The sequence below is a fragment of the Zonotrichia leucophrys genome, chromosome 6 (assembly GCF_028769735.1).
Source record: "Zonotrichia leucophrys gambelii isolate GWCS_2022_RI chromosome 6, RI_Zleu_2.0, whole genome shotgun sequence".
NCBI classification, from domain to species: domain Eukaryota; kingdom Metazoa; phylum Chordata; class Aves; order Passeriformes; family Passerellidae; genus Zonotrichia; species Zonotrichia leucophrys.
In genome coordinates, this window is record NC_088176.1 from 33,341,766 (window position 1) to 33,364,822 (window position 23,057).

At 43.9% G+C, this 23,057-nt stretch overlaps 1 protein-coding gene across 1 annotated transcript; it reads right to left on the minus strand.

The window, feature by feature from the left end:
- Positions 1 to 2,327: 2,327 nt before the first annotated feature.
- On the minus strand, positions 2,328 to 22,948 carry SUPV3L1 (Suv3 like RNA helicase). The gene is made up of 15 exons (XM_064717056.1): positions 22,687 to 22,948; positions 18,475 to 18,552; positions 18,099 to 18,206; positions 14,834 to 14,948; positions 14,089 to 14,257; positions 12,691 to 12,802; positions 12,309 to 12,386; positions 11,164 to 11,255; positions 10,217 to 10,397; positions 9,710 to 9,803; positions 8,845 to 9,064; positions 7,181 to 7,261; positions 5,525 to 5,701; positions 3,850 to 3,998; positions 2,328 to 3,128 (listed from the first exon to the last, which is right to left on the minus strand). Exons 1-15 carry the CDS (start codon positions 22,937 to 22,939, stop codon positions 2,633 to 2,635), a joined length of 2,403 nt encoding a protein of 800 aa, XP_064573126.1. The 5' UTR covers positions 22,940 to 22,948; the 3' UTR covers positions 2,328 to 2,632.
- Between the last annotated feature and the right edge of the window lie 109 nt (positions 22,949 to 23,057).

Genomic DNA, 23,057 nt, shown 5'->3' on the forward strand with positions numbered 1-23,057 from the left:
TTGTACCCATCCTGGCCAGCACAGGGCAACCAGCCCAGATCAGCTCCAACCTCACGCAGCTTGGAAGCTTGAGGGGAGGTTGTTTTTCCCTTTTGTTAGACCTGCACCAATAAAAATCATTCACAAACCTTCCCTCCCTGCTTTGCAAGGGCCAACAAGAGTTTAAAATTGTAATGCCTCACTCTGTACTTTCTTCTCCTGCAGTTGTGCCTCCAAACCCCATGGAGAATCCTGAAGAGTCTGGTGCTCATCTGCCTCCCACAGCCTTGCAGTCAAAGGCCTGCAGAGAAAAGGAGCTCATAGCTAAAATGGGGAAACTCACAAAAAAGTCTTGAGTACATCAGCTAAACGTGCCCTTGTTACCCCCAGAAAGAGGTACCACATCAATAAGCATTTTATTGTGAGATAAACTCACCTATCTTTGGTGAGGTATCAAAGGCAGTAGCAATGCTGGCTGCTAAATTTGGTGTCCAGGTTAACAAAGAGACAGTGGACAAGGCTCCTAGTGAGTCATCAGGGGAAATCCTTCTTTGTTACAGTTTGTGATGATGCCTCAGGTTTTAGCTTTTATATTTTTCACATTCTGTGCTGCTTTGATGTAGTTCTGAGCCTCACATTAGGGGATGGTGAGCTCTGTGCACAGAGCAGGGAGACAAAACAATTCCTGCTCCAGCTGGGCACCAAGGACAAATGATCCCAATCTCAGCCCCAAGAGCACAAACACCGTGGGCTGGAGAGAGAAAAACAAGCAGGGTGGGACTGCATGGGCTAAAGCTGGAACTGGACAGTGAACTGCAAGGTGCAAATGGAGCAGAACTTATAAAAGTGAGAGACCCTGTGCCCAGGTATCCATTTTGGTTCATCTCAGGTGTAGCCCTGGCTGGGCTCTTGTGCTGCCCAAGGTGGATCCACTGAGGAGATGCTTTTAATAAATCCCTACTTTATTCTTTAACTCTGTCCAGCCTCTATTCTAAAGTCAACCTTCACAAGGCATCAGTGATTCCAAAACGAACCCCTAGAACACATTCCCCCTTCCCTGCAGGAGCAGCGGGTTCATCCCCCATTATATTCCCATAAAATCATCAAAGTTCAGGAGAAAAAGGGGTCCCCATAGCCATTCCTCCTGCATATGCCACTCCTAGGGCAACATCAGCACATAAAGTAAGGCAGAACACCTGAAGGGACTGACTGGAAAAACCAGAATAGAGATGGAAACAGCACAGACAGGACAGAGCATACTGGGCTTAAAAGACAGAAGGATTTTACCAAGCAGTGCTGTTACAGCCAGCATCTTACATTTGAAGGACAGCAATAAACAATTAATGAATAAACTTCCAAACATCTTTAATTTTGATGCCTGAAATGAATCTGGAAATCTGAACACCTGAAATAGTTATGCAAACGTGATTCCCAGATCAAGAGAACAGTGTTGTTGTTGCTTAAAAATAAAGCTTCAGCACAGCCCTACAAGGCAGATTAAAAATGGATAGTTGGGGTAACTGCACCACAGCAGTCCAGATTGTAGCACATGGGACCAACCTGGCAGCCATTCTAATGGGAGTCAATGACAGCCACACCATTAGCTCAGAAGAAAAGAAAACTTCCATAAAGTCAGCCTGGAAACGCCTGAATAAACTTCAGAGCTCCTACAACAGTTACTATGGAGTCCCTATGGAAACAAGCAGAGAGTTAAGCAAAGTGCTAATCTCAGCAAAATACAAAAAAGAATGCTTATAGTCATTTAGCTTCTTTATTGCAGGGCTTGGTGCTGAAACACAAGGCTGGCTTAGACCCTGAAGTCCCAGACACTCTTTCCTTGCTCAAAAATATACACTAGCACTCAGCTTACCGTGTGAGTAAAGCACAAATTCAGCCTAAAAGAAGCACAACATCAGTGTGGGTCTCCCACAAGCCAGAGAAAATGAGAGTTGTCCATGGTGGACAACCCAGGGGGTTTCAAACAGTGGTTTGCACATCCACCCTGGGAAGTGCTGAAACCCCTTCTGTAAATGCACAGCAGTTTCAGCATCTGATTCTCTCCACTCTCCAGCATCCAAACTGGGAGCTCAAACGCCCACCTTAAAGCTGAAAACCAGATCACAGTAACTGAAATTCACTCCAAAATTCTTGTGGCCAGAATTCCATCACTCCTGACACATTACCACAAATGATTTTAACCTCCTTACACATTTTCACAGGACACAATGGTTAGAGGCACACGACTCCCATCACCATTCTAAGCCAATTTTGTTCTAGGCTGTTCATCACTTGTTTGTGGTCTGTTAAACTCTGCCCTTTGGGAAGGGGTGGAATGAGTAGCTAATTCATTACTAGTGAAATTTCTGACATTTATTGATGATGAGAGGATATCCTGCAAGAAGACACCAAGTTCAAATTTTCACACAGCAGTAGATCATACACTGATGCTGATCACCATGATTGAAAGTGGTTAAAACAAACTTATGGCCTCTGAGCTTTGAAGAGTCCAGTTCTCTGAGTGCTTCACATTACTGGTCACAGGAGAAGGAAAAGCATCAAGGAGCTGCAGCAGTGTAAACATGAAATGCCAAAGAAGTTATTAAAATAGTATTTTATTTTATGAATAAAAACTAAACAGAATTAGGGCACGGTTCTATTTTCTCTTTTTCCTCGTTTCCTTTGAACTATGCTGATCATCTCTCTTTGAGCCAAAGCCGTATCTACCATTCCTGTGCTGATCCTGCCACTCACTCTCCAGCTGTCTCAGCATTTCCTGGGTCAGAAGTCCCTCCCTCAGCAGTCTGTTGGCAAGGGATCCCCGGCCGTAGCTTTTGAGCTCCTCCTGCCTGCCCCCCAGCCGGGAGGCTCTCGTGCTCTTGGCTCTCCTGAGCCCGGCAGCCTCCACTGCGATGGACAGAGCCTCCGTGGAGGCCGCGCCGTGGCGCTCCGACACCGCCCTGGGCTCCCTCTGAGTCCCTGAGAGAGGAAAATCTTCTGCCACCACCTCAGCTGTGCCAGGGGCAGCTGCAGACTGGGAGGCTCGGATCAGCTTCGTGATGTTGCAGACACCAATCTGGATAATGTCATCCAGCTGCTTCTGGATGTCCCTCACGAGGGCAGCGTCAGGGAACATGTCCATGAAGCGGTAACTGAAGGGAGGCAAAAGGACACACAGTTAAACCTTCTCACTGGGACAAACGTGGGCTATGGACTAAGTAAAATGAATATTCATTACATGTTGCATGGGAATACATATTTTAATTTGCATTTCAGCTGCTCCAGTCCTTGTTTCTACCCTTCTCCTTCTGCAAGTCACACACTGCTGCCTGCAGAACTCACTCCCTCAACACTGATTTGTCAAGATTTGGCCTCTAAAAGGCCAAAGGAGCCCATCCTGCTCCATGTGCATATGGGCCTCTGTTCACAGGGGTCTTAGGATGAAGGATGAGACAAGGATCTGACTCCATGTTTCAGCAGGCTTGATTTATTATTTTATGATATATATTATATTAAAACTATGCTAAAAGAATAGAAGAAAGGATTTCATCAGAAGGCCTGAAAAAAACAGAAAAGGAATGATAACAAAAGTTTGTGACTCTCACAGAGTCCGAGCCAGCTGACTGTGACTGGCCATTAATTACAAACATCCACCATGGGCCACTCACAGATGCACCTGTTGCATTCCACAGCAGCAGATAATCAATGTTTACATTTTGTTCCTGAGGCCTCTCAGCTTCTCAGGAGGAAAAATCCTAAGGAAAGGATTTTCCATAAAAGATGTCTGCGACAGGCTTCAAGACACTGCACTTCTAGGACTGCAAGTCATAAATAACAGGAAAAAAATAAAGTCTTCAAGCACAAAGACAGTACCTTAACCACAGATAGAGGTCAAAAACATCATGCACAGCTTCGAGGTGTACCAGCTCCTTGATGTTCTTTGGAGCAGCCAAGGGCCACTTGGTGTGGCGGCAGAGCCAGTCGAACGTCAGCGGCTCGTTCCTGCTGAACTGCCGTGCAAACTGAAAACCAAACACAAGAGATCCCCAGAGAGTTCAATCCCCCAGAGTCTGTATGCACAGAATACTCCAGAAACACCTGCTTTGTTTTACACAACCCAAATGCCACACATTCTTTTACTTAATTACCCAACACAGGAGTCACCTCTCCTTTCCAGGGCCTCATTAACACAATTTGTCCACGGGCCATGCACAGAGTTAAGCAACAAAAGCACAGAGCTATGCAGAAAAGTGTAACACTGAAGGCATTTGACTGCATCTAGCAAAGCAGATGGACTTGGTGTCTTTTTTAATCCTCCTCACCCTATTTGGTGAATTATCTTGTTTCAAGGTTGCCAGAGTTTGGAATATTAAATGTATTATTCCCTAGTTTAGGAAACACGCTACCCACAGATTAATCTGCCCTAGAAATCCACTCTTCTGAAACCCAGACACCTCAGCTCTTCAACTAACAGAAAAACAAGTCAAGGAAGATTTAAATCTAAAATTTTCAAGAGTACTCATGACTTGGAATAAGTGCTTCCTATCTGGCTGATACTAAATTGGGTTTTCTTGGCCAAGGAACGGGGCTTAAATTCTCACAAGCATTGACAACAGCCTGCCTCCCTCTAACACTGCATTATGCCCCTCTGCACCTTCACTACCTGGAATCCAAAAGCTCAGCATTTTCCTAAGGAAGCACTTTTTTCAACTCTTTAATCAATCACTCATTTTTTAAAGATTTTTAGCCAGTTTTGAAAAGCAGGGTTCTAATATTTGTGACATGAGAGCACCACATCAGTTTCATTTATACTATTTTAAAAGTTTAATGCAGTCTTTAAAAAGGGTACAATGGCAATACTGTCTAACAAACAGTCCCAAGTGACATTACTATTAAACCTGCAAAACTGAAAAATCAGCTGAACTACAAATTGCTCAAAATAATCACTCCTGGGGCACAGCAAAACCAATTCATCCAGGCCTGAAAAATAAAGTGACATAATTCTGAGAGCCACTTACAGCTCTGTGTTTTCTGAGGTTTAAATTCTGTGTAACTGTATTATAGCACCAGCAATCACCCTTAACACATTCTCTACTTCTGTTGGCAAGCCAACAGCTCACAGGAGCAGTAAATTGGTGTTAATGACTGCTTTTAGGAACATGCTAGTGCAAAGCTTGTGCCTGCCCAGTGCACAAGTGACCAGGGAACACCACTCTCATCCCTGCCAGTCCAGAGCTGACAGACAAGGACAAGCAGTAGGATTTTCAGAGCAGAAAACAGCAGAGAAGCCATCTCAACTTGAATTTCCATCATGAGAACCAGTTTTCAGAGGTTAAAAGCTTTGGTCAATAAAAACAGTGAAGAATTCAATACATGTCCAGCTATTTTATATCCCTTAATGCTGCCTGTGAGCAGTTGAGGAATGCTCTCAAATGATGTGATAGAAAATCCCACAACAAATCCAGCAGCTAGATACAGTCCCAGTGCACCAAAAGCCTCTTGGTCCAATATAAACACCACATGTTTTGAGGGGAAAAAAATAGCTGACCTTCAGCAAAGTGGTGCACACAAAAGGCTCTTTCCTGTTCAAGGGTGCAGTGCAGAAGACGTATCGTGATCTCAGATTGAGTGGAATGTGCTGAATCATATCTGCCAGGAATTTAAAGTCATCAATATTGCAGACAAAGTACATCCCATCGACCTGGGAGAGGCTCACAAAGATATCCTGGGGAAAGAAAACCAAATGGGAGAATGTTAGTACAGGACAGGCTTCTTCAACTTTGTCTTACCAAAGCAAAAAGTTATTTAGAGTTTGAAAGACTAGTTATACTGAAAGAACAATTAAAAACCCTCAAATTTGACAACAGTAATAAAAAAGTGGGCAGGGGAGCTCCTCCTGCTCTTTTAGCAGAATTTGCATTAAATTCTCCAATACAGAGGAGAAGACACAACACACTACACTTTATTTAAACACTTTGAATCAGTCTCCTAAATAATAAACTTCTGGAAGGGTACATTTTAGTTACAAAGAACACCACCACAGGAACCAGTCACCACTATGTTTAGACATTTCTCCAAGTTTGTCACTTATCATGACCCAAAAAGATAATTTTACAGCATGCAACTCAATAATTGAGGTATTTTTAGCTCAATGTCAGGATCAGATCTATTTTAGAAAGAAAGAAAACACAAGCTAAATACAGTATTGCAATAGAGGAGTTCAAAGAAAACATGAGACACACTCGAGGTCTGGAGAAATGGAAGATGCAGTGCACCCTGCAGGGGGAGTTTTATGGGTCCCCAAAATAATTTGTGTAATGCAAATCTTTGACAGACGTTTTTAAAAACATCTTCAAAGAAACTATGAGCTTTTTAATTAAATATGTGACTGAATATTTAAGAGATGAAAAACAACACAAGGTTTTTATCTTAACACTACTATGTTAGCCCAGAAACTGCTAATTTAAAAATTTTAAAGATGTGCTGTTACCCTACCAGGCTAAGTCTTCCAGGAGGTCTCCAGGTATAATCTTTTATGTCAAGGTTAGAAATCTGCATTTTGCTACATAACAGCAGATCAGCAGCATCAATAATGCACATTTAAAACCATGAAAGTTGCCAAGGATTCCTCAGTTTACTAAAAGCTGTGATAATGATTTTTTAATACAGTATTAGAACCTTAATTTCTACTTTATAATGTTTAGGTACATCCAAAAGAATTAGTAGCTATCTAAAAAGGAGATCAAATGGATCCCACAAAATCAGTTTTCTAGAAGTTACACAGTTTTACCACAAAATCCACAGAAACAGGAAAAACAATCAGTAGATATCAGATATGTGGAAATCTGACATAACCAGTTTTCTAGGAATTTTCAAATAATTTATCTAATTTTAGATTTCTTATATCTTCAGCCTTAGACCTAAATATCTCCATTTAAAATTCAGAAAAGCTGGAATGAAAAAGCTGCCTGCACAGTTTTAAACACATGTAAAAATGACTGACATGTTTCAAAACTTCCAAGTCTAGCACAGAAAAGTTGAACATCCTAAACCTGTCTGCAATCACTTGTGTGGCAGAGAGAAGAATCCAATTGATAAAAAAATACACACAAGGCTGTCAGGCCTCCCAAGGGCAGGTTTGTACAAACAATGACTATCAGTGATACTCCATTTTTAAAGAAGCTAATATTTTGATCATCCTTACAATCAAGTTGGATAGAGTGGCATCAGGAAGATGATAAGCAAACATTTCTATCTGCTCAGGAGTAGGATGTAGTCCAGCTGCCTAAATGGAAAATAAAGAAAAAAAATTCCATTAATTCTCAACATTGTTTTAAAGTTAATCCACCAGAAACAAAGTATTGAAAGACAAAATGCAAGAAACCAAAGCACCCTGCAGACTCCAGTTTATTAAGCACACTTAGCTGAAACTTAAGAGCTTTTGTGCTTGAGCTTTTAATTCTTAAAAGAGCAGATTTCATATAAAAACACAAGTGTTTTTTGTAAATGCAGGTCCACTGATGAGGGGAGAGAATGCTGCATCTGACTCCATGTTCTCAAGAGGCTAATTACTTTATTATACTATATTATAACAATATAATAGTATAATAATATATTATAAATACTATTATATAGTATTATTATACTATATTATAATAATAGCATAGTATAATAATAGTATAGCATAGTATAATAATAGTATAGTATAGTATAATAATAGTATAGTATAATTATAGTATAGCATAGTACAATAATAGTATAGTATAGTATAGTATAGTATAGTATAGTATAGTATAGTATAGTATTAAAGAATAGTATACTATACTAAAGAATACAGAAAGCACACTTACAAAAGGCTAAAAGCTAATAATGAAAACTCCTGACTCTTTCCAGAGTCCCAGCACAGCTTGGCCCTGATTGGCCAAAGAGTGAAAACAACTCACACTGAAATCCAGTGAAACAATCACCTGTGGGTAAACAATCTCCAAACACATTCCACATGAGCACAACACAGGAGAAGCAAATGAGCTAAAAATTGTTTTCCTTTTCTCTTTTCAGCTTCCCAGGAGAAAAACCCTGGGTGAAGGAATCGTGTTCAGAGAATGTGAACGCCACGAGTCTCCAAACGGTGTCGGATCTCAGGATCTGAGTCCTGAGGTGCCGAGCCACCGAGACCACCCTTGGGGGGCTCGGGAGTCCTGGAATGTTCCAGAAGTGTCTGGTGGCTGGACTTTGATCCTACACAGGAGACGACACCTGTATGAGGATAGGAGGGTTTCACCGGGGTGAATGGTGAAGGGATTAGTTAATTAGAGGGTGAGACACAGGGTTTAGGATTTATGTACAGGGGGGTTTAGAGAAGTAAGATGGAGGAATTGGGGCGTGTCCTGTCCTTCTTCTTCTTCTTCTTCTCCTCCATCTTCTTTGGTGATGGTGGCACTTTGGGATTGGTCATTACTGAAAGTGCACCGGACAATAAGAATAAATGGTATTGGGGAAAAATGATAAATATTGTACACGTAACAATGGGTATAAAGATAGGTGGCTGCCTGAGGGCAGCACAGTGTGCTCATGGCTGGCTGCTGAGCAGAGCTCTGTCGGGCTGAAAGAAAATCTTTTAGATAAACATTTAATAAACATAAAAACCGAAAGAAGAACTGAAGCCTCTTCTCGTCCTTCGATACGCGGGCTGTCCCAAGGCCACCCCGGGCCTTTCCAGGCCCTTCAAACAGCCGAAAACCCGACAATACGGGACGTATACCCAAAGTCACCGTGGCACAACTCATTTTTATGGGTGGCAAACAGAAGGAACAATAACGCAGGAGCAGGGTTTCAGAATGCAGCCCCAGAGCACAGGCTGGCCCTCACCTGGACAGGGGGCACAGGCTCTCTGAGGATGTCCCTGAGCTGGGCGAGGTCGTCGCGGTGCATGGTGGTGACCTCGCCCTGCCTGAAGGAGGAGCCGAAGCGGCCGGCCCTGCCCGCGATCTGCAGCGCCTGCGATGTGGTGATGGTGTCGATTTCCTTCTCCCCCTTCTCATTCACTGTCGGCTTCACTATGGAGTTAAAAATTATTCTTCTTATGCACCTGAAACAGATCAACAAAACAAAGAGCAATCCTTTTTTTGCTAATTACTTCCAATAGGAAGAATTAAAGCTTTTTGCTTTTTTGTAAGTTTTTTTCTCCTCTATAAATTAGGGTATCACAGATACTACTTATGGACACAGCATATTCTAAAGGGCAGAAGGCTACTGGCAGGAGAATAATCATCCCTGCACACATCAGTCATGTCCTAATTGCCTCCCAATCCATTCACCAGCACCTGCCTCAGCAGTTTGTAGTGATGTGACTGCATGTCCCTCACCAATGGAATACACCTGGCACTGGGCTGAGCTTGCTCTGTATTTCAGAAATGCAAGAGAATGAAAACTCTGACAACCCAGCCCATTTGACTCCAGTAGGCCCTGCCATCCATGGCCAACTACCACACTAAATCAGGCCCAGGGAGCCATTTAGCTCTGGAATCACTTTTAAAACTAAAGCCTAGTTCAGCCTAACCAAACTGATCACTACTTCAAAACTGAAATGTAGGTACTGTGTTATCTAACACAGCAGATATTCAGATAAGTTAACAACAACAATCAGACTGGGGAGACAAAAAAGCAAAGAAATTAATGTGGCCATCACACCTGAAGGAAAATAAAAATACCATAACCTGCTGCAAGTACTTACAAATTGAGTCCCATTCCAATTGCATCTGTAGCAACTAAAATTTTGCAAGGATCATCAGGATCATTGAATTTCTTTGCCTGTTCAAGCTTTGTTCCTAAAACAGGATGACAGAACACTTCACATTGCAAACTCCATACAAAATTTAGACAACATATCACTAAGTCCAATGTCATTATAATAGGCTGAGGAAGAAAATAAATAAATTGGTATTTGATTGGTATTTGGCCAGATGGGAGGAGGAGGCAGGAGGGATTTAAATCATTCCCAGAGCTGTGGATAGACCTCATTTAATTATATCTATCTGAAGACCAAAATTAAGTACATAATAAAGGTCTAATCCCAAGATTAAAACACCAGCCAATGAAAGCTGATTACTTTCTCTAGCCATATAAAGAAGCCAAACTAGGAAACCAGCAGTGCTTTATTTTGCCATAAAGCAAGCAGTACTGGGGGTTTCTCCTAAGGAAAGCACAGGAAGCAGAACCCAATAAAAGCACAGGGCTTTACCTGGGGGCAGGCTGCCGTAGATGACAGCACATTCCAATCCTCTGGCCTCAATCTGGCGGCTGACAGAGTAAATGTCATTCTTGCTGAAGCACACAATGCAGTCCCCAGCACGGAGGTTGTCCAAGGACTCCAAGGCATAATCCAGCACAGTCAGGGGAGTCAGCCGCTCGTAGTTCCTCACCTACAATTCAAGTTGTCCAAAAGGATACTTTTTAAGCTCAAATTCCATCATATAGAGCCTAACCAGCAGTGCATCCTGTAAAGTCAGCATACACTGTACCCCCTGGAAGATCAGAGCTGTAAAAGCCCATCAACAGCTGTACCAGCTGCAGCATCCCCTAAAGGGAACTCAGCAAACCACTCTTCTTCTCACAGAAAAACAGTACCACTATTTAAAAAGGGAAGGAAAGAACTTTGCAACATCTTTGCTTTACAGAAATTGAAAAACAGTTTAACAAGACCGTAGCCATGGTATTTTCTGAAAAATCCTTTCCTTAGGATTTTTCCTCCTGAGAAGCTGGGAGGCCTCAGGAACAAAATGTAAACATTGATTATCTGCTGCTGTGGAATGCAACAGGTGCATCTGGGATTGGTCTCATGTGGTTGTTTTAATTAATGGCCAATCACAGTCAGCTGGCTTGGGCTCTCTGTCTGAGACAGAAGCTTTTGTTATCATTCCATTCCTTTTCTATTCTTAGCCAGCCTTCTGATTAAATCACTTCTTCTATTCTTTTAGTATAGTTTTAATGTAATATATATCATAGAATACATGGAGTCAACATTCTCATCTCTTCCCTCACCCTCAGACCCCTGCAAACATGGTCACAACAAGACTTCCTGCAGGACAACTTTGAGCAGTGACATCCCCAAAAGGACCCTACATTTTTTCCTGTTTTACAGCAAAAGAGAACCTGACATTGTGTTCACAGCTTCCCAGAATTACTTACTTCAACTTCCTCCCCTGTAGTGTACATGAGCTCTGTCACCAAGTCAATAGCAGCAGGTTCTCCACAAACGTGGATTTCTTCTGCACAGAGGCCTGAACAAAGCCCAGTGAAATAAAAAGCAAAATGTTACTTGTTTATATACAACAGTAGCTTTAGCTGGCTCTTAAGGTATAAAAAAGTCATATTTTAGTTGCTAAACACAGTGAACACTGTGTTTCACCTCCTTCAATGAGCCAAACCTGCACCCATAGCCTCTCCCACAATACACTATTTCCCTAGAGCTGCTCTTGATCTCTTACCAGCAGGTGATTGACAATTAATCAGTGTGACAATCAGAGCAGCCAATACCTCCCTGCACCCTCTCAGCCAAAACAAGAGGTACCCTCAGCCACTGAACAAATGGAGCAAAGATCTGAGTATGTTTTACTTACTACTCATCTTTTACTAACTCCCAAACCATAGCAGAACTGAGGGGTTTTGTTTTCTGCATGAATTCACCTCTAATTCAGTCAGAACACAAATGGGAAAAACAGGAAGTAAAGGAAGTGTGACAAATCTGCTGAACTTAGAATCAAAAGCAATGAAAGAAAGGGTCAAGAGGGAATCAGAATCCAAACTTCTGTTCCAAATACGAGGAAAACTGTTTCCAAAATTCCTCTAGAAATATTCTAAGTTAGCAAAATAAGCATTGCTGTAAGAACATAACAGATTGATGCAGCTCTATAAATGAGCCATTTGAAATTAACACTATAAAATATTCAAAGTTACCATTATTTAGCACAATCTCTACAAAGGTACCATCTCAAAAACTGGTGTTGTTTTAATTGAACAGAAAAGCATATTTCTTGGAAATAGTCAATGTAAAGACACAATGTAGTAAAGACTCCCTATTATCCAAGGAAGGAAAAATAAAAGAGGCATCTGAACAAAATTTTAAAGACCCATTTGTTAAGCAAAACACAACAGGTAGCTTCCTATCATGCAGATAATTCCTTTGAGGCAGAGTATCTCTAACTTGCTGTGGGAAGACATTAAAAACAAATAATTTTATTTTGCATCACATAACCACTACAGACTCTACCAAGTGCTAAGCTTGTATTTCATGTGCCATTAAGCTAATTCACTGCCAACACCACCAAGCTTACCTAGAAGGGCTCTTGTCCAAGCCCAGCCTCTGGCAGGATCTCTGATCATCTGAATTTCATCAATCACAGCAACTTCATCTTAAAACAAAAAAAAAAAAAAAGAAAAATATGATGCACCAAGGAAGAGCATCTAGAACAGCAGTACAAGACATGAAGGAATTGAAGGAATTTTAAAGGTTTCTTAAAAAGGTTGCTCAAACAAAGCTAATCCTCTATCACCAAAAAGCTATTCTGAGATGATCCATGTTTCTTGAACTGATCATAGTTTAGGAATTGTTGAAATAAGAGTGAAAAAGAAGAGCTCAGCTATTTTTGAGTCCAAGGAATAACAAACACACACAAGGATACCACAGATAGGACAGAAACAACTCTCTGTACTTACAAGGTGTGTTAGTGCTGCACATTTCAATGGTACAAGCGACGTGAGGAGCCTGTCTGGAGTCCTCATTGGCAAAGAGACGCTCTTCTCCTGTCACCAGGTCACAGGGCACGTTCTGAGGGCATTCACAAATCTCAGGGTAAGTTTTTGAACATGAAAGAATCCCCTTTCCAAGAGGACAAACACAGTTTCTTACAGTGTAAAAGAAGTTATCCACGAAATAACTGCTCAGCCTTGAGAGAGACTTGTGCCTTGTATTTAAGTCCTGTCACAGTGGAGGTTTAATGAAGAGATGGTGTCTGTAATCAGATACCTTCCCCTACCCCTGCAGGAGGTCACACCTTCCCTGAGCATTTCAGAGCTGTCCCATCTGCCACCAAAGAACTGTTAGAAGAGCACAAGGGGCTCACAGAGCAAGGCCCAGCAGTGAAGGAGCCTCACAAGCTCCTTTGGCAATTGCCCTGCTGCCTCATGCTCACACAGCAAGAGCTCATGAGAGACAGCTGAGGCCACCACCCTGCCAGCCCCACCCTCCTTGGTGCTGCTGGCTGCTCCATCCATACCCACAGCCATACAGAGCCCTGCTGGAAGCCCTGTTCAAGCCCCAAGGGCCCAAACATGATCCACGATCCAGGAACCAGCCAGTGAAAAGTTCTCACACACACTGAACACATGGGAGAACAAGGAACAGCACTGACTGCACCCACAGTCACTCTGTGAACACATGTGCTACATTGCAGCTGTCTCCTAGGACTGAACAATCTTTCTGATGTGTTGCCAGGAGTTACAAATTCTACATCAGAAAAAGGGAAATCACAACATCAGTGCTGTACACACACACTGTTCTGAGTTAACATGTGATGTGTGGTTGTAGTGCTTCAGAACTGGTCTGGCTCTCTGCAGCTGGAAACACACTGGTGAGGAACCTCCAAAAACATGCCAAATGAAACACTATTGAGAATTTCCTCTAGCACAGCTCTGCTTTCAACACACCTGAATCTGCAGAATTTTTCAAGGATGGTGAAGTGAAATACATTTATACATTGAAGCAGAAGGTTGAGGGCAGTTAAGCAAGAGTATTTTTTTGTGTACAAGCTATAATAAAGGTCATGGGCAAAGGAAGACTGAAAAACCTGATAGCAGCACCTGGCTAACCCAGGGAGCAACAAACCCCAGAGGAACAGAGGCAGGCACAGGGAGGATGGCACAGCACAGGCTCTGGGGACAGCACTGCTCCATTGTGCAGCCACAGCAGAAATGCACAACTGATTGCACAGGAGCTGACAGCACTGCAAGCAAAGGGCTCCAGGAGCACCTGGGGCCACCACAGAACTTCACAGACATGCATGCATGAGACTGTTCCAGAACCAAGGGTGTTGGTAAGTAATATGACATACTGACAGCATCATTACTCTTTTGGAAGATCTCATGAGCCAGAAGTTTTAGTGGACCACAGTATATTCCAGATTTGGCTGACAAAAATCTCTGGATGGCATGGTAAGTTTTTCCACTGTTTGTAGGACCAGCATGGAATATTATCTTTCTCTGAATAGCTCTGGCATCTGGATACCTAAAGGAAAGACAAAAAAAGTAGATTTCAGTATATTCACTCTGCTCAGCCTATTTGCCTACAGAACTTCTAAGTAAAAATGAGAAAAAATGAGATCTGTTGAACATTATCTGGATACTGACTCAGGAGAAACTGGAAATTATATCAAGCATTTATTCATTAATAATTTTAATGTGTGTTGAAAGCAATAATATCAAGTTCTTAGAGACAGTATAAAGAGGTTACTGTGTCTTACATATTGATCTTCTGAGTCACACAATGCTTTCAAAGATTCAGAGTGAAATTCACACATTGTGTTCAAAATAATTCTTATTATTCCTGCAATTCTCTCTCCTTGAGCTTATCAATATTTTAATGTTTTGATGTGCTACCTCCCAAACACATCTTCCTGGAAAAGCAACTCAGTGACTTTCATAGCTGATATAACTTATTTTCTTTTTAATTCATTGTAACAAGAGTTCCTGACACAAATTATTGCACAAACAGAGAAAAGCAGTGAAAATGCTGAAGCCCACAGACTCAGGAATTCCATGGCAGCAGGAAAAGGAACCAGGGCAGCCCCTGGAGCACACTGACCAGTTTGGGGGCAGCCTCAGGTCGCTGATCTTGCGCAGATCATCCATGCAGTCCAGCATGGGGAAGATCTGCTTGGCGTGCCTCAGGAAAAACGGGAACAGATCATCCACGTGACCTGGAGGAACAAATCCTTTTCAGAAAGTTTTGTGCTTGTCTGAGTGTCTGCCTTCATTAAAAACTTTGAAAAGTATTTTCTACCATTTCCACCCCACACTTATGTAATCCTTTCAACTCTGGCTCTCCACAAAATTCAGTAATTACTTCAGTGGCAGAAAGGGAAACTAACACAAGTACATGGACTAGAAGGAGGAGAAGGAGGAGAAGGAGGAGGAGAAGAAGGAGGAGGAGGAGGAGAAGGAGAAGAAGGAGAAGGAGAAGAAGGAGAAGGAGAAGGAGGAGAAGGAGAAGAAGGAGGAGAAGGAGGAGAAGGAGGAGAAGGAGAAGAAGGAGAAGGAGAAGGAGGAGAAGGAGAAGGAGGAGAAGGAGAAGGAGGAGAAGGAGAAGGAGGAGAAGGAGGAGAATCTTTTAAAGAGCTTTTAAGAATAAACAGAGAAAAACAGATTTGCAGCTTCTCCAAGCTACCAAGACTTAGAATGCTGGTTCCAAATTCTAAAATCAACTCAGAAGAGAAATCCAGGTTCATTCTTCTGAATGTCTGCACAGTAGACATGTGGGCCTTAAAGGTCCCATTTCAGGTCCCACTCCTACTGTCCAGCTCTCTTAGCATTTCAAAGAACTGCCTTGATCTAAACCTCTGTTATTATCAAACATACACACACAAAAAGAAAAAGCAGTGGTTTGGGGTTTCTTGGAGTGTTTTCGTTTTGTTGGGGGGGATGTTTGATTTTGGGGGAGGTTAAATTGAGAATTATTATTCAATTAATAAAAAATTACTGTGGAAATTTTTTAAAACTGTGGAATATTAAATTATCATCTCTGGACAAGCAAAACTCAAATTTAAAAATTTCAGTACTTCTGTATATGAGTTATAAGGCATAATGGTGATCTATAACCAGATAAGGAGTGGAAATGAGAAAACCCTGTGCAATATTTTATGCACAAAAAATATAATGAGACGATTTCCTAAGATGGCCAACATTTAAAATCTACACATTTACATTTTAAGACAAAACTCACAGCCACTGCAATCTTCAAAATCCCATCATTCAATCCCACTGTTAAATCCCACAAGGTTTCTGTGTGGATCCTGCTGCTCCCATCATTCAATCCCACAAGGTTTCTGTGTGGATCCTGCTGCTCCCATCATTCAATCCCACTGTGCAAACCCCACAAGGTTTTGTGTGGATCCTGCTGCTCCCATCATTCAATCCCACAAGGTTTCTGTGTGGATCCTGCTGCTCCCATCATTCAATCCCACTGTGCAAATCCCACAAGGTTTTGTGTGGATCCTGCTGCTCCCATCATTCAATCCCACAGGGTTTCTGTGTGGATCCTGCTGCTCCCATCATTCAATCCCACAAGGTTTCTGTGTGGATCCTGCTGCTCCCATCATTCAATCCCACAAGGTTTCTGTGTGGATCCTGCTGCTCCCATCATTCAATCCCACAAGGTTTCTGTGTGGATCCTGCTGCTCCCATCATTCAATCCCACTGTGCAAATCCCACAAGGTTCTGTGTGGATCCTGCTGCTCCATTCATTCAATCCCACTGTGCAAATCCCACAAGGTTTCTGTGTGGATCCTGCTGCTCCCATCATTCAATCCCACAAGGTTTTGTGTGGATCCTGCTGCTCCCATCATTCAATCCCACTGTGCAAATCAAGGTTTCTGTGTGGATCCTGCTGCTCCCATCATTCAATCCCACAAGGTTTCTGTGTGGATCCTGCTGCTCCCATCATTCAATCCCACAAGGTTCTGTGTGGATCCTGCTGCTCCCATCATTCAATCCCACAAGGTTCTGTGTGGATCCTGCTGCTCCCATCATTCAAGCCCACAAGTTTTTGTGTGGATCCTGCTGCTCCCATCATTCAATCCCACAAGGTTTTGGGTGGATCCTGCTGCTCCCATCATTCAATCCCACAGGGTTTCTGTGTGGATCCTGCTGCTCCCATCATTCAATCTCACAAGGTTTCTGTGTGGATCCTGCTGCTCCCATTATTAAATCCCACTGTGCAAATCCCACAAGGTTTCTGTGTGGATCCTGCTGCTCCCATCATTCAATCCCACAAGGTTTCTGTGTGGATCCTGCTGCTCCCATCATTCAATCCCACAAGGTTTCTGTGTGGATCCTGCTGCTCCCATCATTCAATCCCACTGTGCAAATCCCACAAGGTTTCTGTGTGGATCCTGCTGCTCCCATCATTCAATCCCACTGTGCAAACCCCACAAGTTTTTGTGTGGATCCTGCTGCTCCCATCATTCAATCCCACAAGGTTTTGTGTGGATCCTGCTGCTCCCATCATTCAATCCCACAAGGTTTCTGTGTGGATCCTGCTGCTCCCATCATTCAATCCCACAAGGTTTCTGTGTGGATCCTGCTGCTCCCATCATTCAATCCCACAAGGTTTCTGTGTGGATCCTGCTGCTCCCATCATTCAATCCCACAAGGTTTCTGTGTGGATCCTGCTGCTCCCATCATTCAATCCCACTGTGCAAATCCCACAAGGTTTCTGTGTGGATCCTGCTGCTCCCATCATTCAATCCCACAAGGTTTCTGTGTGGATCCTGCTGCTCCCATCATTCAATCTCACTGTGCAAATCCCACAAGGTTTCTGTGTGGATCCTGCTGCTCCCATCATTCAATCCCACAAGGTTTCTGTGTGGATCCTGCTGCTCCCAGCTGGCATCACCTGCCAGTAAGAGCTGGTAATGCCAGCCCAGGATGCACACAGCAGGCAAGGACACCCCTGCGGTGCCACAGGGGACACAGCACTGTCACAAAGCTGTCCCCAGAGCCACCAGCCAGGACAGAGCTCTCCAGGTGCCCCCTAGTGACTGCTGGATTGCAAAGAGAGGAATAAACAGAGCAGCACTTTTCATTTCAGCCCTGAACAGATGCTGTGCAACCACAGGCTGCTTCTTGCTAACACATCTTGCATTTCCACTTCACAAGATTTAACAACTGAACGTTCCCTTGGATGGGCACAGATGGTTCTGATAGGGAAGCAGGGATTTTTAATCTTTCTGACAGCACTGAATTAATTCTCTATCATATTGAATAATAATTCTCAGTAGGAGTCGACATGTACACAGGGCAAAACCAATTAAAAATGCACATTTTACTTTACAAGCATTCCAGATACTTGCCTGCACCACAGCATATATCATTGAGAATAATATGCAAATCAGCACTCACAGAACTGGATTCCATGATATACTTCCTAAAGCTTATAAATGCCTGGTGAAAGAGGCGAGCTGGGGGAAAAAAAAAGAAAAAGAACAAAATTAATGTGGCCAGGATCAGAAAACTCTATTTGTAAACACTCCATAAAACACTGAAGCAGTTCATTAAAAACTTGTGGCTTAATATAAGCTATTAAAAGTAAATATAAAGATTACTTGAACTAAGTGGCAGAGACAATGTAAAGAAGCAGTGTTGTGATAAAAAGATCACATCTAATGCCATATTTGAAGCAAAACAGATTTCACATTAAAGTAATATAAACTTAAATTATTTTCTTACCATCTAGTCCATTTTCAGCTCCTAATCTTTGAATTTCTTTCCTTTTGTAGAACTTATTTAAGTTTTTTAGGACTTCACCTGTAGAAAAAGAATAACTTTTTTTAGAGCTTCCTCAAAATTTAATCACATTCTCCTGGCCCAAAGATCCTGGTTTATACTCTGGAGAGAGGCAATCTTTCCATGCTCAACAGACACAAATGAACACCCCCTAAATCAAATAAAATCATGGAGTGAGATTGGGGTTATTGTGGAGGACAACCTTCAAACACACCAGAGTAAGAATTGCCACTAAGGTGGTGCCAGCCATCCCCTGGTGCTTGATAGGAAACCATAAAGATGGGAATGTGCAGCCAACAAGTCATGGAACAAACTAATTAATGTTTTGGGGTGGGGTTTTGTTTGCTTTTTATCAGCACCTATCAGGAGGTTTTAATATGAAAAGCAAATCTGCTTGAGCTACTTGGTGACAGCTTTTAACCAACATTCTGAGGCATGTTCTTCTCTCCCTGCTTCCAAGACAGACTCCTCACAAAGATCAGGTTTCTTTCTTGTCTCAGGTTAAATAAATGGAAGGAAGAAAAAAAGACAAAAACCACAGTTCCTTCAGATGTATCACAAATTACTCAGCTTTCTTTGAATAAAATCTATTAAACTTTTTAATAAACTCTTTCCCTCTCCTAAAAGGCAAGTTTAGTGTTGCAACAAAATTCTACTTACTCAAGCACATGCTGATTTTAGTTCATTAAATGTCAGTTAAATGACAGTACAAAAAGATGTGTCCCCTTTCCATCTACAGCAGATCACAAATTCACAAAAAATCTAGGAAATGTCATGAAGGCCTATTCATGAGCTTCCATTATTCTTCAAACTCAAGTCTGTGACCGCTGCATTATAAAATGCTGGGAGTGACAAATGTAGCACAAGTCACTGGACACAACACTGGCAGGCTCTGCTCTCTGTAACATGGAAAGCTCCCAGGAAATCAACCTTCAATTATGGGAAGATAGAGATTGCCTCTCTAAAAGAGATCTCTTTTAGAGATTGCCTCTCTAAAAGCTGGGACAGAGACAGTCCCCTTGGCACAAGGAAAATCAGCAGCTGACAAGAATAGGGCAGATTTAAATGCACATCCCATAGCACCACAGGAGTGTTTGAATGGATTGACTCGTGTCTGAAATGCTGCCAAAGGCAACAAAGAAGCAAGGATTACAGGATTACACTGCCTAGGAAGGCACCCACATCCACGTTTAAGGGCCCTGAAACCCAAGGCACTGGCAAGCAGGGCAGGATAGCAAGCCCAGGGCTCAGTGCCCTGCAGAGCCTCCCAAGCAGCTCCAGCACTGACACATCCTCAGCCCTGTGCTGCTTTGCAGCTCAATTCACAGCCCATTGGCCCCGCTACAACACTGAAAGGTCAGTGCCAAACACGCTCCTATCCCAGGCCGGTGACATTGGCGCCGTGTGCCCAAGGTCAGGAGCCTTCCCCAGCACAAACATTGTCCAACAAGGAGGAAAATCTAACAAAACAAACTGGCACTGCAGCCACGTGAGCTTATAGAGCATCTGTGTCCTGTCTCATCACCACCCTTTGACCATCCACTCGTGCTTTGAGAGCTCCCTTTGTTTAACTCTCATTCTAGAGCTGGTTTAGCTCTTATCCCTCAATTACTTTCACTTCTCAGCAGCACTTTTAAGGTTCTCTGTAAAAAGACAGCAGTAAAGTTCAGAAATCACTCAGTTAGTCTCCAATGCATCAGATTCATTTAGATGTTTCAACCCTGTTTGCAGAAGACTTTGGAGTCATTTCCCTGCATCTCTGATGCCAACACCCCACTGTGGTCAGGCTGTCTGTAACCACTGGGGCAGTGAGGTGCTTTATTTCACAATTCCTCCCCAAATATTGGACTCCCATTGTCCACTCCAAGCAACCTGGGCGTGTACCAAGCCCTGACACTCAGTGACAACTGATGCAGAAGATACACACACCAAAACTGAAAGCACCCATCAGAAACTGAAAGCATTCCATTTCCAGGTCTGTAATGAAGTTTTTACAAAACTGGCTTTACAAAAGCTTCTAAAAAGACCTTTAGTCTTCCCAGCAGTGTTTGACCAGAGTGAAAACTATAATCACTCTCACTTGAGTAAGTAACAAGCTAACAAGATGATTCACACTGCAGGTATGCTCACTAACTAAGTTTCTGCACCAGCTGCAACCAGAAAGCTCAAAAATACACATCCTTATTGAATCTAGTCAGTACTGAGCAGCAGAATCTGACAAACTATCTGCATTTAAAATATTTAAAAAAAAAAGATGCATAATACTGTGTGTGGTCAGAACCTGAAGGGGGAAGCAGAGGAAGACTTTTTATTTCATTTTTTAAAAATGGCTACATGTTAAAGAAGGTCTTGTCCAGTCTTCTCTAACATTATTAGGTTTCAAAATACCAATACTTTTAAAATACATTATTGTTTTATCAAAATACTGTTGACAGCAGCAAAGAGAGCCAGATGAGCACCACACAGGTTACACTGGCTGCTATTCCTTGCCAGTCTCATAGGGAAGAACATCAGGCTGTCTGAAATAGTTTATTTCCACATCATTTTGGCCAGTCTGTTCTCAACAACTTAGCAAAGACCAAAGAGAATCTGTACTTATTTTCCCAGAGCATTTTAGTTGTTGTTTTGAAGAAATCCAGCATAACTGTTCCTCTAATAAATGAGACAACAGGTAATGTGCAAGTAAGGAGACATCATTCACCTTTATTGGCACTGAGGAATGCACTACTCATACCAAAGCCAAGTTTGACAATGCAGATTTTCGCATCACAGCTGTTCAGGATTCTTCATCCTGACTGGGATTTTTTAGCTTTCAAGGCCAGATATTCTTCTCTCCACAGTCGTGAGCTATTAAGATAATTTGCCCATGCTCCTATACTCTGGAGTTAAGATAAATAACGTGTCATCACCACACCTAATTACGAGAAGATGTGAAAGATTTCCATTTGCACCATTAATGCTTTCAGATCAGCAAACACCAAAAGAATCAAGACCTTGGCTCTTCTTTACCAAACCTTCAAAGATCATGGAGTCACGAGATCTGTCTGGGCTGGAAGGGACCTTACAGACCATGTCACTGCAGTCCCCTGCCCCAGGGCCTCACCACCCTCACAGGGAAGAATTTTTTCCCAATACCCAATCTAAACCTGTTCTCTGTCCAATTGAAGCCATTCCCCCTTGTCCTGTCACTTCACCCACTTCTGATCCAAGCACACTCACACACAGACAATCTCTTCGGTCTGTAACAGCAATATTTGAGGAAACCGTGTCTCTAAAGCTCAGACACAGCTCTGGTTCTGGAATGCAGTTTGGCTGCGGGGCACGCCCCAAGCCAAGCACCTTTATCCCGACCGGCCAAAGCAGGGGCTGGAGGAAGGGCCAGCGGAGGTTCCTGCACACAGGTGACACCTACAGGCCCTGGGCAATCACAGAACACCCTGAGCTGGAAGGATCACCCTGCTCAGCACAGCTCCAGGAACCCCACCGCATGCAGGTGCCATCTCACCCAACAGCCTTCATCCCACCTCACCCTCACGGGCACAACCAGCGACAGGTCACACACGGTGCAGGGAAGGAGCCCTGCTCTTAGGGCAGAGGGTGTTTCTGAGCCCAGGAAAGGGCCCCAGAGCAGCAGGATCACACAATCAGCTAAGCCACAAAGACCTCTTTGATCACCGACTCCAACCTATGACCAACACCACTTGTGTGTGCCACAGGCAGTCTGTCCTTAAACGCCTCCAGAGATGGTGACTCCAGCCCTTTCCAATGTTTATTCACTTTTCCGGTGAAGAAATCCCTCCCGATGTCCAACCTAAGCCTCGCTTGGCACAGCTTGAGGCCGTTCCCTAGGAGCAAAGCCTGATTCCCATCCAGGCTCCTGGCCGGGAGCAGGAGAAGGCGAGGTGTTCCCTGAGCCTGCTCTCCTCCTGGCCGAGCCCCAGCCGCTCCTCACCCGATCTGTGCCCAGCCCGTGCCCCAGCCCCGTTCCCCGGACTGGCTCGAGCTCCCGAACGCCCTTCCCGAGCCGAGCGGCCCAGAGGGCTCGAGGCGCGGCCCCAGCAGCCTCCAGCGGCGGCGGGCAGAGGGCGGCCGAGGCTTCACGGTCGGAGCCCCGCGCCCCACGCCCCGTCCCCTCACGGTGCCGCCCGCACTCACCCTTGTCGAGGGGCCGCGTGAGCTCGGCGCCCACATCTTCTTCGGCCGCGCCGCCGAGGCCGGGTTTCAGCGGCACGGGCACGAAGAGCGAGGTGTCGGGGGCGCGGGAGGCGCCGCCGTCCCCGTTCGCTGAGGAGGAGGATGAGGAGGAGGCGGCGGGGCGCGCGCGGGGAGCGGAGCCGCCGCCATGGCGGAGCGCGAGCGCGGCGCGCGCCGGGAGCCGCCGCAGCAGCGGCCACGCGCAGCGACTCATCCGCGGACAAGGGCGGCGGCGCGCGGCCAACGCGTCATCGGCGCGCGCCCGCCCCGCCCACCCGCGCGTGCGCGGCACCGCCCCCGCCCCCCCCCATACACCCCCTGAGGGAGCGCAG

Bases quoted from the DNA above. Each gene is read 5' to 3' on its own strand.
- SUPV3L1 (XM_064717056.1), bottom strand. From the start codon at position 22,939: ATGAGTCGCTGCGCGTGGCCGCTGCTGCGGCGGCTCCCGGCGCGCGCC. The intron at 14,949-18,098 runs GCAAGTATCTGG...TTGTTCCTCCAG, and splicing joins TGATATATGCTGTGGTGCAG to GTCACGTGGATGATCTGTTC. The intron at 11,256-12,308 runs GTAAGCTTGGTG...GGCTTTGTTCAG, and splicing joins TTGGACAAGAGCCCTTCTAG to GCCTCTGTGCAGAAGAAATC.